The following is a 12,081-nucleotide window of genomic DNA, read 5'->3' as shown; positions in this document are numbered from 1 at the left end:
AAGGAGTGATTATCTTAGGGTAACTTGTAGTGATTATACAAAATATGAAACATTAAGCATCCAGAAGATACTCAGAGAAATAGCGATTGCACTGTCCCCTCTCCAACAGGAAGGTCAAAAGAGAGCTTTCAAAGCTATAATGAGTAGTAAAACAGCATATGAAAATGTGATCCATGGGCTGGGAAGGTGGCTCAGTGGTAGAGCACTTGCCTTGCATGCTCGAGGCCCTGGGTTCTTCCTCAGCACCACATAAGAAAAAAGCCGGAAGTGGCGCTGTGGCTCAAGTGGTAGAGTGCTAGCCTTGAGCTGAAGAGCTGAGGGACAGCGCCCAGGCCCAGAGTTCTGGCCCCACAACCAGAACCCTCCCCCCCCCCCCCAAAAAAAAAGAAAAAAAAAAAAAAGAAAATATGATCCACTTTAGCAGTTAACTAAAAAATAGACATAAATAATGAGATGCTATTTTCATTGACTGGATGAATGAACTTAGCATTCACATCACTATGTTCCTCTACTCTCTCATGTGGCCAGAAGGTAGTGTTACCAGGCTCATTTTGGAAGTAGCTACCATTTCAGATAAGCCCACACTTAGGCATTCTCTACCTCCTACCATTAACTCTACCCTCTTCTTATCTTTGAGGGAAATGTTTACAAAATATAATCACATTGAAAAAAAGTTTATTTAAAAAAGTTCTAGCAGCAAGAACAGTAACAAAACAAAAGGAGAGACAGACAAACAAAACAAGAAGGAGGTTTTGTCCTGTAGGACTTGTCTCCATTCTTAATCTAGTTCTTTATACCGAGCAAACATGACTCTTCGAACAGCATCTCGGTAAGTTTCATTAGACTGTCTCTTGCTGATTCTTCCTGGTGTCCCAACACCAGGTCCCCTCATTCGGCCTTCAGTCTGCAAAAAAAGACAAAGAATGAATGGGACCTCTGAATCAATTAGCTTCAGAGTTAATTCATCTTTGATCACAAGCATTTCTAGGGCAATATAGAGCAAGATACAGGATAATTTTTAAGATGTTTATATTAAATATCCAAGATGAATAAAGAGGGACGGTGCACCATGACATATCTCATACAGGAGGTATAAGAAACTCTAAAGGAAAGAAATTAATCTCCTGTGCAGGCATTTTCCCCAAAGGGACAAATTTTCCTCTGATCACCTTTTCTTTTTCTTTTGTTGTGCTAGTATTGGGGTTTGAACTTAAAGCCTCATGCTTTTGTTTAGCTTTTTCACTCAAGGCTGGCACTCTACCACTTGAGCCACTTTCAGCTTTTACCTGGTTAGCTGAAGGTAATTCTCTACCTGTGTGGGATGACTTAAAACTTCAATCCTCAGATCTCAGTCTTCTGAATAGCTAGAATTAAAGCATGATTCTAGTGCCCAGATTGATCAGTTTTTCTTAAGGCTCTTCCTGAAATATGAGTATTTCCTTCCTCAAAGCCAGCACTAACTACATTCTCTTAACATTTTAGGCAATAAAGATGTCTGCTTACAATTCTTTTCATAGCAGATGTCTCTGACTTTTGTACCTTCTATTGCTCTTTTTTTGGGGAGGGCGGGGGGGATGCTAGTCCTTGGGCTTGAACTCAGGGCCTGGAGGCTTGTCTCTGAGCTGCTTACTCAAGGTGGTGTTCTACCACTTGAGCCACAGCTCTACTTCTGGCTTGATAGTTTATTAGAGATAAGAGTCTCATAGACTTTCCTGCACAGATGGGCTTTGAACCATGATCCTCATAGTGAGGATTACAAGTCTCCTGAGTAGTAAGGAGCCACCGGCACCTGGCTCATTGGTTCTTTTTACTAAATGAGCCTTTATTCTCAAACTGATGGAGTCTCATACTGCCTCAATGCTTACCCTTTATGTAAAAGTATGATGAACCCCATTTCAACTTCTCCCTCTTCTTCCTATCACCAATCAAACATCCAAGGGCCCAGCACGCCATGCTATAACATAAAGATCAAGACTGAGAGGTTCCTGGCTCAAATGGTAAGAGTGCTTACCCAGAAAGTACAAGGCACAAGAGTTCAATCTCTAGTTCAAATGGGAAGGGGCGGAGGGGCAGGGGGAAGGGAGAAGGGTTCCTCAATTCTCACACTCTACATCTATGGTAGAAAAAAAAATCCCAGCTGAAAGGCAAGGATAACACTCACTCTAGGCCAGAGAGTGAGAGTGAACTATATTCCAGGATCACATAGCCCCAGACAAAACAGAAACCATTTCACCTCTTCAGACGAACCCAATCCAGGATGACTATATCCCAGTCCAGCTCCTTTCCTCCAGCCAGTAGTCTGGTGGGCACAGCCTCCTTTGCTGCTAGTGTCTAAGTCTTCTTTATCAACAGGGTTATGATCACTATAAGAAGCAGATATAACATTACTTCCAAGGTGACCTGCTGTGAGCTTAACAAATACCTCTGTCTTCTTGATTCAGATCTGCCTCCTATAAAGTATATAAAGTAATACTACTCAGTATCTACTACCTGTATGCTAAGCTTGTTCTGGGAATACAGCAATGAGTGAGATTTGGTCCTGTTTATGGGAAAGGACACAAGAAAGAAGCAAAGATCAGGTGCAGTGAATATCTACTACAGCAATACAATTTGGGAATACAAACTCTAATGGGTTCATCATCTAAAATGAGTTTCAACAGGAATGTGTATCTGAAATGGAAGAGTTTATGACCTAGAAGTATAAGAAGAAAGGAAGACAAACCATTTGTTCAGGAGAAAATTGGTAGAAATTCACAAAGGTTAAATTTACATGAGGCTAGACTGGCTTGAACTTAGGAACCAGGCACTGTCCCTGAGCTTTTGTGCTCAAGGCTAGTGCTCTAGCACTTGATCCAAAGCTCCATTTCTAGCTTCTTTCTTTTGGTGGTTAACTGAAGATAAGAGTCTTATAAGGGCTTTCCTGCCCAAGTTAGCTTCAAACCATGGTCCTCAAATCTGAGTAGCTATGATTACAGGTATGAGCTACTGATACCTGGTCTAGTCTACATTTTGTTGGAGAATTGGAGATGGAATCTCACAAATGGTTCTGCTCAGGTTGGTTTTGATCCTTCAGGTCTCAGGCTCCTGAGTAGCTAGGATTATAGGAGCCAGTGGTGCCAGCTTTGCAAACATTTTTCCCCTAGGTTGGCCTCTGTGGTCCTCCAAATCTCTGCTTCTCAAGTAGCTAGGATTATAGGCTTGAGCCACTGTTTTTAATAAGCCTGGTAGATTTAACACATTCACAGACTGTTCTCAGAACATCATGATCTTTCACTTGACTCACAACACAAGCTGCACAATTCTCTACAAACTCATCTTCCACATACTTAGCAACCTCTAAAAAGCAAAGCTAGATTAATATGCTGCTTAAAAGTCATTCCAGGTTCCCCTAATGAAAAAAATCTTAGCATGGTGTTCAAGGTGTACAAACCTCATGAAGTGGCCTCCATCTTTGGACTAGGCTTATTTTCTGCAATTGAGCAGAATGTATTGCTCATCAAATAACTTGTAACTCCTCAATACATCATAAGCTTTTATTTTGGTCAGTCGTGGGACCTGAACTATGGGCCTGGGCACTGTCTCTCCGCTCTTCAGCTCAAGGCTAGCACTCTACCACTTGAGCCACACTGCCACTTCCAGCTTTTCTGCTTATGTGGTGCTTAGGAATCTAACCCAGGGCATCATGCACCCAAGGCAAGCACTCTACCACTGAGCCACCATCCTGGCCCCCATCATAAGCTTTTTCGTACTTGTATGTAGTTTCCTCCAACTGAAATGCCCTCCTGTTATTCGATTTCTCATTGGATTTCTCTATTTTATAAGATATATCATTGCCTAAACTTCCTCTATTCACTGTACATATCATCAAAAAATAATACTTGGAGAAGATGATTTTATTACGAGGTCTTGAAGCTATGGGTGAATGAAGAATTTCTGTCATACCTGTCAGTTTCTCTGGAGTATTTGATCCGTTTCCTTTCTGGAGAGTCAAAAGATTGGAGCTTTTCCCTGCGATCATTTCCTTTTTCTTTAAATCTCCCCTGTTGGTGAGCAGAACAGACCTGAGATTTTTCACCAGAAGGGGTTGATGAATTGGGAAGCTCTATTCAACTGCTAATTTTGAGGTGGAAATAATAGGGTTTTGCTATGTACCCAGAGTGGGCTCATCTGAATCTTTGATTTTTTTTTTTTTTTCAAATATGAAGGATAATTCAATTGGTCCCTCCTGAACTTTCATTCCTCCACATTCTTCTAAAGAAAGCAGTGAGTTTTCTGACTGGCAAATTTGTAAAGAATAAAGCTGGTGTACCTGAGCTCAGCTACCTTTTCCCTTTATGTAAAGCAGAAGCAGAAGATTCCTCCATAGACCTCTATAGGTGGATTTAATTAATTATAACGCTGGAATTTGAATTCAGGGACTTGCATTTATGACACAAACACTGTACCATTTAACCCGTGCCTCTAGTCTCATTTTATTTATCTTTTTTTTTTTTTGAGACATAACCTTGGTATGTAATTCAGTCTGGCCTCAAACTTGTGGTCCTTCTTGCTATTTAGACTTCTGAGTTGCTGGGATTACAGATGTGAACCACCATGACTAATCAGAGATTCTCTTTTTTTTTTTTTGGTCAGTCATGGGGCTTAAACCCTGGGCTTGGGTGCTATCTCTCTGCTCTTCAGCTCAAGGCAAGCGCTCTACCGCTTGAGCCACAGCGCCACTTCAGGTTTCTAGTGGTTTATTGGAGATAAGAGTCTTACAGACTTTCCTGTCTGGGCTGGCTTTGAACTGTGATCCTCAGATCTCAGCCTCCTGAGTAGCTAGGATTACAAGCGTGAGCCACTGGTGCCCAGCCAATCATAGATTCTTAACTAACATGAAAAACCTACCCAAGCCAACTGGATCTCATGATTGGGCCCAGTGAGTCTATATACTCATGCTGTTTAGTAAGTCCATTTAGCTCTCACACTAAGCCTTTTTCAACTTAGTCTAAAATTTAATAGTGAAAGATGGTATTTAGCTGCCCTGCCTAACTCCTTCCTTTTTACAACTGATTTAAAAGCTGAGGAAGAAAGAAGAATGCTATTTTATCTATCTGGAGAACTTAATACCACCATTTAGGAAAATATCAATTCCACCAAGGTATAAACAATAAAATGTATCCATTTCAATGTAGAAAAAGTAAGTTATGTATATATATCATGTTTTGGGACTCTGTCTTGTTCTTTGTCTTCTTGTGAAGTATAGCCTATAAAGTGATTTTTAAAGTATACATCATAGAACAAAAGCAGTTAGAGGTTAAGGAGTAACAATCAAAATTTACCTCCCGTTCTCTCCTCTCCAGGTAAGCTAATTCCTGCTCCGACTGTTTGATCTTCCGGTGGATTTCTAAGTTTTGCTGAGAAAAGAAGGAATTCTGTAAGCCTAGTAAAAGTGGTTTCTGTATTGAGAGAAAATTTAAATACAGTTCTTATCTTACAACATCTTCTGGGAGTATGAAAGGACATGAGTCCATCTAGAAGCTTTGTTCATAATTTGGCTCCTTGGTTATAAATAGGAAGACTGCAGTTCATAACAATAATCACTACATGAAGAGATAGCAGTGTTGAATCACTTATAGGGAGAACTGCATATTGTTACAGCTGGAGAAAAACCAGGTGAAGCTGCCAAGTACCAAAGAAGAAAAGGTCTGAGGTCTAATTATTAAATTAGTGGCAAAACTAAAATTATAAACTCAGTGAAGTCAACTTTCTTTCTTTCTACTAATCATTTGTATCTGGTGTCATAGTCATATTGCTTGTCTTCGGTCTATACTCTGAACTTCTTTAAAGTGGGGGGCAGTCTTAATTCAAAGTACCTCATGAATAAAAAATGGAACAAAATTCATTTTTGAATTTGATTCAAGTCCAACTGATAGGAACTGGAGACAATATAGGTCAAGGAAAAAATAGCATAAGCTCCTTTATTCCCATAATGTTCATCAATGCTAAGAGTCAAAGTCTAAAACATCATGGACTCACATCACTTCTCAGCCTTTTGGTTAAGATCAATTAAGTATAAATAATACCTTGTGCAGATCTGACAGCTGCTGGTGTTTGATTAGAACTTCTTTATTGGGAAACTGCCTTCTGCAGAGCAGACAAGCCAGTTTATTCCAGTCAGTGAGTTTGTCTTCTTCATTCTCCTTCTTGGTCAGCTCTTCCCGCTGTTGGGGCTGTGCTGTGCGAGGCTGCAGGGGAGGGGTCTGTTCTTCTTCCTCTTCTTCTTCATAGTCGCTGTCTCCTCCATATTCACCCAGGAGGCCAATCAATGGGTTTACTACCTTAGGCTGGAAGAAGGCCAAGGATCAACATCAAACTCAACCTACATTTGGGGGCCCATTTTTTAGATATTCTGATGTATCTCCTTTGTTCTCCTTCGGTTGCAGTAACAACCTGGGTTCAAAACTGGACCAATAACCTTGTTGTCCATTTCCTAGATGAAAGCATTATGACTAGAGTTTGATTATGTCCCTGGCTTACGGTAAACCAGAGAAGTTCCCATGTAAATGATTTTAGCAAGAGAATGAAGAGAAGATAGAGAAAAGGGAATATGCATAGAAAATAGCAAAAGAATTAACAAATTTTTATAAAGAAGTGAGGAACATCTCTAAATCACTGTCTGGGGGTGGGGAATCTGACCTAAGGGCCATATAAAACCTGCAAAATCATTTGATTCATGATGGGACAGACACAACATGATTCCCAAATGCTTCCTGTCAGCTGCCTATGGCTGTCTACTTGTATTAATTTTTGTTGTTCATGAATATTATAAATATCCAAATGAACTGGGAGGGAAGAGGTGACATTGTCCAAAAAGAAATGTACTCTTTACCTGACTTATGTAACTGTAACCCTGCTATAAACTTGTAACAATAGGGCTGGGAAGGTGGCTCAGTGGTAGAGTGCTTGCCTTGCATGCCTGAGGCCCTGGGTTGGATTCCTCAGCACCACATAAGCAAAAAGAAAAAAGCCAGAAGTGGCGCTGTGGCTCAAGTGGTAGAGCGCTAGCCTTGAGCTGAAGAACTGAGGGACAGCACCCAGGCCCAGAGTTCAGGCCCCACGACCGGACCCAAAAAAAAAAATCCAAATGGCCCCTGGCAGATAAAAGGTTCCCCATCCCTGCAAAGAAACAAAAAGTTCATCAAAGCTATATATAATGATACATAATAAGTGGTATATAATAACTAAGTGATTTCAGAGGTATACTAAAAGCCACCTTAAAAAGCATTCAGAAAGAACTGGCTCCTGAGAAAAGATATGGGTAAATGATGTGGGTAGATGCTACAATGAGATGAATTAATAAGGTGGAACTGGCAAAAAGTATCTTACTCTTTTAGGTATCTCATAGGTACATATTCACATATACAGAGTCCGTATTTGTGAGACACAAGAGATTGAAAGTACCAACCTTTCGAAGAAGCTCAAAGAACCTTAAAGAGGGACTTACTGGAGGGGGACTCTCTTCTTTCTTCACAGTGGGAGGCAGAGGCTTCTTAAAGACATCTTCTGGGGGAGGCTTCCCCTCACTGACATTTTCTTGAAACTAAGCCAAACCAGAGGTAATCTTATATGATATTCATTCATAACAACTAGGTTAAGAGTTAACCCTAGCTGGGTACTACTAATGGCTCTTCATAATTCTAGTTACTGAGAAGAGGATCTGAGGATCACAGTTCAAAGCCAGACCTAGCAGAAAAAAGTCCATAAGACTCTTATCTCCAATTAGCCACCAGAAAACCAGAAGTGGCACTGTGGCTCAAAGTGGTACAGCACTAGCCTTGAGCACAAAAGCTCAGTGACAGTGCCCCGGCCCTGAGCTCAAGCCCCACAACAGACAAAAAAAAAAAAAAGAGCCCCATTGATTTGTCTGGTTTTCTGAACCTCCAAGTATGTATAATGTTGTTATAAGTACTTCTAAAATATAGAGACCTTTTTTTTGGGGGGAGAGGGGAAGAGGGAGGAAGGTCTGGTGTGGGGTTTAAACTCTGGGCCTGGGCACTGTCCCTAAGCTGTTCAGCTCAAGGCTGGCACTCTACCACTTAAGCCATAGTGCCACTTCTGGTTTTCTGCTGGTTAATTGGAAATAAGAGTCTCAGACTTTCCTACCCAGGCTGGCTTTGAACCATGGTCTTCAGATCTCAGCCTCCTGAGTAGGATTACAGGTGTGAGCCACTGGCTAAAGTCTTTACTAACTTAATTATTTTAGAGCTTGGGATATAGCTCAGCAGTAGACCATCTGCCTAATCTGTGAAAGTCCCTGGGTTCCATCGCCAGAACCAAAAATCAACCAGCCAACCAAACAAAATCCCATATAACATTTAGTATAGATTATGTGATTATTATTACAGTAGGCACCAGATGAGACATTTACATATAGCTTGGGCATTGTCCCTGAGCTTTTGTGCTCAAGGCTAGCACTCTACCACTTCAGCCACAGCTCCACTTCCAGCTTTTTTTTTTTTTTGTAGTTTAGTAGAGATAAGAGTTCACACACTGGGGGCTGGGAAGGTGGCTCAGTGGTAGAGTGCTTACCTTGCATGCCTGAGGCCCTGGGTTTGATTCCTCAGCACCACATAAGCAAAAAGAAAAAAGCTGGGAGTGGCACTGTGACTCAAGTGGTAGAACGCTAGCCTTGAGCTGAAGGACAGCACCCAGGCCCCACGACTGGACCAAAAAAAAAGAGTTCACACACTGGAGCTGGGAAGGTGGCTCAGTGGTAGAGCGCTTGCCTTGCATGCTCGAGGCCCTAGGTTCGATTCCTCAGCACCACATAAGCAAAAAGAAAAAAGCCGGAAGTGGTGCTGTGGCTCAAGTGGTAGAGCACTAGCCTTGAGCTGAAGAGCTGAGGGACAGCGCCCAGGCCCAGAGTTCAGGCCCCACAACTGGAACCCCCCCCCCCAAAAAAAAGGGTTCACACACTTTCCTGCCTGGTCTGGCTTTGAACTGCAATCCTCAGATCTCAGCCTCCTGAGGTGCTAGAATTTCACTCATGAGTCACTGGTACCTGGTTAGGAAGCAGTTTATTCTAAGGAAAAAATATTAGCTGCATACCTGTGCCTCATTCCTGTAATCCTACTAACTTAAGATACTGACTGAGATCCAGGGATAGAGGTTCAGAAGAAAAGTCCATTGATTCCATATCCAAAATAATCAGCAAAAAGCTGGGCTGGCTGGGCCCTGGTGTCTGAAGCTTATAATCCTACTACTCAGGAGAGGCTGAGCTCTGAGGATTTCGGTTCTAAGTCAGCCCCATCAATAAAGTCTGTAAGATTCTTATCACCACTAAACTCCTGAAAGGGTAAGAAGTAGAGCTGTGGAAGTGATAGAGTGCTAGCCTTGAGCAAAAGAGCTCAACGACGGTGCCTAGGCCCTCTGCCCAGCCCCATGTTCAAAGCACCACAACCAATGACGACAACAACAACAACAAAAAGCTGGGTGGAAGACATGGCTTAAGTGGTAATGAAACTAGCAACAAATAGGAATTGCAAGGACTTGAGTTCAAACCCCAGTACTAGAGAGAGAGAGAGAGAGAGAGAGAGAGAGAGAGAAGACATATCCTGGTTATTCAGTAGACTGAGACCAAAATTCTGTGCCTTAAGGCCAGCTGATTACAGTGGTACATTTCTGTCATCTCAGCCAAAAAGACATTTAAGTAGGAGGATTGCAGTTCAGGCTGGTGAAGCGAAAAAGTGTGAACCTATCTGGAAAATATTGGAAGTGGCACTGTGGCTCAAGTGGCAGAGCATTCACCTTGAGCTGAAGAGCTCAGGGATAGCACCAAGGCTTAGAGTTCAAGCCCAGTGACTGACCAAAAAAAAAGGATAGCAAAATGAGCTGGGAGAGTGAATCAAGTAGTAGAATTCCTATCTGAAAAGCCTAAAATCCTTAGCTAAAACCTAAGTACTATCCCCTCTCCACAACATCCCCTCCCCCCCCCCCCCCCCCCCAGTAAAAATGAAATAAAATGCTAAGTGCTACATATGACAGTATAAGATTAGAAAAGAGGGGTTGGGAAGGTGGCTCAGTGGTAGAGCGCTTGCCTTGCATACATGAGGCCCTGGGTTCGATTTCTCAGCACCACATAAGCAAAAAGAAAAAAGCCGGAAGTGGCGCTGTGGCTCAAGTGGTAGAGCGCTAGCCTTGAGCTGAAGACCTGAGGGACAGCGCCCAGGCCCAGAGTTCAGGACCCACAACTGGACCCTCTCCCACCTCCCCCCCAAAAAAGATAGCAGACTTACAAGTTGCCTTACCCTTGTCATTCCTCTGTCTTTTTTCTCCTTGCTATCTCTTTTAGATACTTCCTTCTTACTACTTGATTTTCCTTGATTAGTAGGTTTCTTTTCCTTGATTTCTTCTTCCTCAGGTGAGCCAGGGTCCTGAGGCACATAGACTTCTTGCTGTGATACAGTTGAAAAGAATTAAGTCTATTAAATGTTTCACTTTTCCACAATTCCAAGTCTAAGGAGCATAGTATCCTTCTAAGGAAAAGAGTTCTCTTACTCACAAGCCCAAGAATCCATATCAATTCATTCCAAGGGCCAGGACATATCCAGATCACCCAATGTACATTGTTCCAAGAGTAGCACTATTCTTACCTGTAATGCCACAAGGCATTAATTTTTCATATAGGCATCATTCAAATTCCATAAATTTAAACTTTTCCACTGTTCATGCAATTAGCATTCCAAGAATCCAGGAATAATTATTTTTTTTGGTTGATTGTGGGGCTTGAACTCTGGACCTGGACGCTGTCCCTTAGCTCTTCAGCTCAAGGCTAATGCTCTACCACTTGAGCCACAGCAACACTTCCAGCTTTTTCTGCTTATGTGGTTCTGAGGAATCGAACCCAGATTCTCATGCGTTCCTCATGCATGTGAGGTAAGCACTCTAACCACTGAGCCACTTTCCCAGTCCTCAGGAATTGTTGGTTTTTTCTTTTGTTTTTTGTTTTGGTGCCATTCCTGGGTCTGGGTGCTGCCCTTAGCAGATATCTGGATCAATGCTCTACCACTTGAGCCCACAGCTCCACTTCTGGCTTTTTGATGGTTAATTTGGAGGTAAGAGCCTCATGAACTTTCCTGCCCAGGTGGTTTTGAATTGCAATCCTTAGATCTCAGCCTCCTGAGTGGCTAGGATTACAGGTGTGAGCCACTGGCACCTGGCCAGGGAATAATATTTTCAAGTGACAAATTATGGGTGTTTTTCTCAAAAGGATTATGGACAAAGAAAACAAAGCCAAAACTCACCTGGGTGTTGGGGTCATAATAAGTTCCTGCCAAGGGGTCATAATAGTAGCCAGTAGCAGAATCATATATGTAGCAGTCAGATGATGCTATATAAAATAAAAATCAGAGCTAACATTAGTCACTGTCCAATGAAGCTCTTACTGGGACCTCACCAAGAATGGCCTAATAACTTGGGTAGCCAACCCAAACCGATGAAGAGTAAACACAGTGCTCTATTTGAATGAGGATTCCCACTCAACAACCTATTCTTTACTAACTTTTGAGACACACACTTCAAATAATGAGTAATAAGCAAACAAGAACAAGAGAAATAAAACAAAAGTTACTTACACTGTTGTCCTTGTCGATTTGTATCTGAGGACCAGTCTGAATTTCTGCCACCTCCTCTCCTATCTCGAAAATATTTTTTACCCTATTAGAGAAAAGCAAGTTAAAATTATCCAATAGCCACAAACTCTTTATCACTCACTGCAGAAAACTCAAAATCACTTTTCAGACTCCTGATTTTTTTCACCTGATGATTTTAACAGAAGACTCCCTACCTGTTAAAAGCCTACCTGATAGTAATGCATGTGGTCAGAATGGTCCCCAGAATCATTTCTGCAACAAATAACATAACATGTCAAAAGCCTGCTACCAAAAAGTATTTGAGGAATGCCTTATACTATAGATTCACTGAGAAATTATCTTCCCCATTTTTCAGGGAAAGAAACCAACACAGATAGCAGTAATCTAGATAATCCTGAGGGAAGCAGCAGCTGGATTCCCCTGAAAGCCATCTGTTAGAGCAAAAAAG

The 12,081-nt window shown here is 41.9% G+C and overlaps 1 protein-coding gene across 6 annotated transcripts in view; it reads right to left on the bottom strand.

Annotated features, from left to right (window-relative positions):
• Nucleotides 1-658: 658 nt before the first annotated feature.
• Nucleotides 659-12,081, bottom strand: part of Rbm6 (RNA binding motif protein 6) — a 78,634-nt gene continuing 67,211 nt past the window's right edge. For 5 of the 6 annotated variants that reach the window (XM_042665938.1, XM_042665939.1, XM_042665942.1 and 2 more), the window contains 10 exons: nt 11,843-11,885; nt 11,616-11,697; nt 11,286-11,371; nt 10,290-10,436; nt 7,487-7,582; nt 6,066-6,326; nt 5,322-5,396; nt 3,943-4,040; nt 2,234-2,363; nt 659-904 (listed from right to left, as the gene is read on the bottom strand). In XM_042665938.1, the coding sequence (XP_042521872.1) occupies nt 779-904; nt 2,234-2,363; nt 3,943-4,040; nt 5,322-5,396; nt 6,066-6,326; nt 7,487-7,582; nt 10,290-10,436; nt 11,286-11,371; nt 11,616-11,697; nt 11,843-11,885 (1,144 nt within the window). In that variant the 3' untranslated portion in view covers nt 659-778. Of the gene's footprint in view, nt 905-1,865; nt 1,955-2,233; nt 2,364-3,942; nt 4,041-5,321; nt 5,397-6,065; nt 6,327-7,486; nt 7,583-10,289; nt 10,437-11,285; nt 11,372-11,615; nt 11,698-11,842; nt 11,886-12,081 lie in introns of all 6 variants that reach the window. The other variant, XR_006145182.1, reaches the window with a different exon arrangement.

This window comes from Dipodomys spectabilis, unplaced genomic scaffold (genome assembly GCF_019054845.1).
Source record: "Dipodomys spectabilis isolate Male_0828 unplaced genomic scaffold, ASM1905484v1 ptg000360l, whole genome shotgun sequence".
NCBI lineage: Eukaryota > Metazoa > Chordata > Mammalia > Rodentia > Heteromyidae > Dipodomys > Dipodomys spectabilis.
Note: the sequence above shows the minus strand (reverse complement) of the source record. Positions and strands in the feature narration are given on the sequence as shown.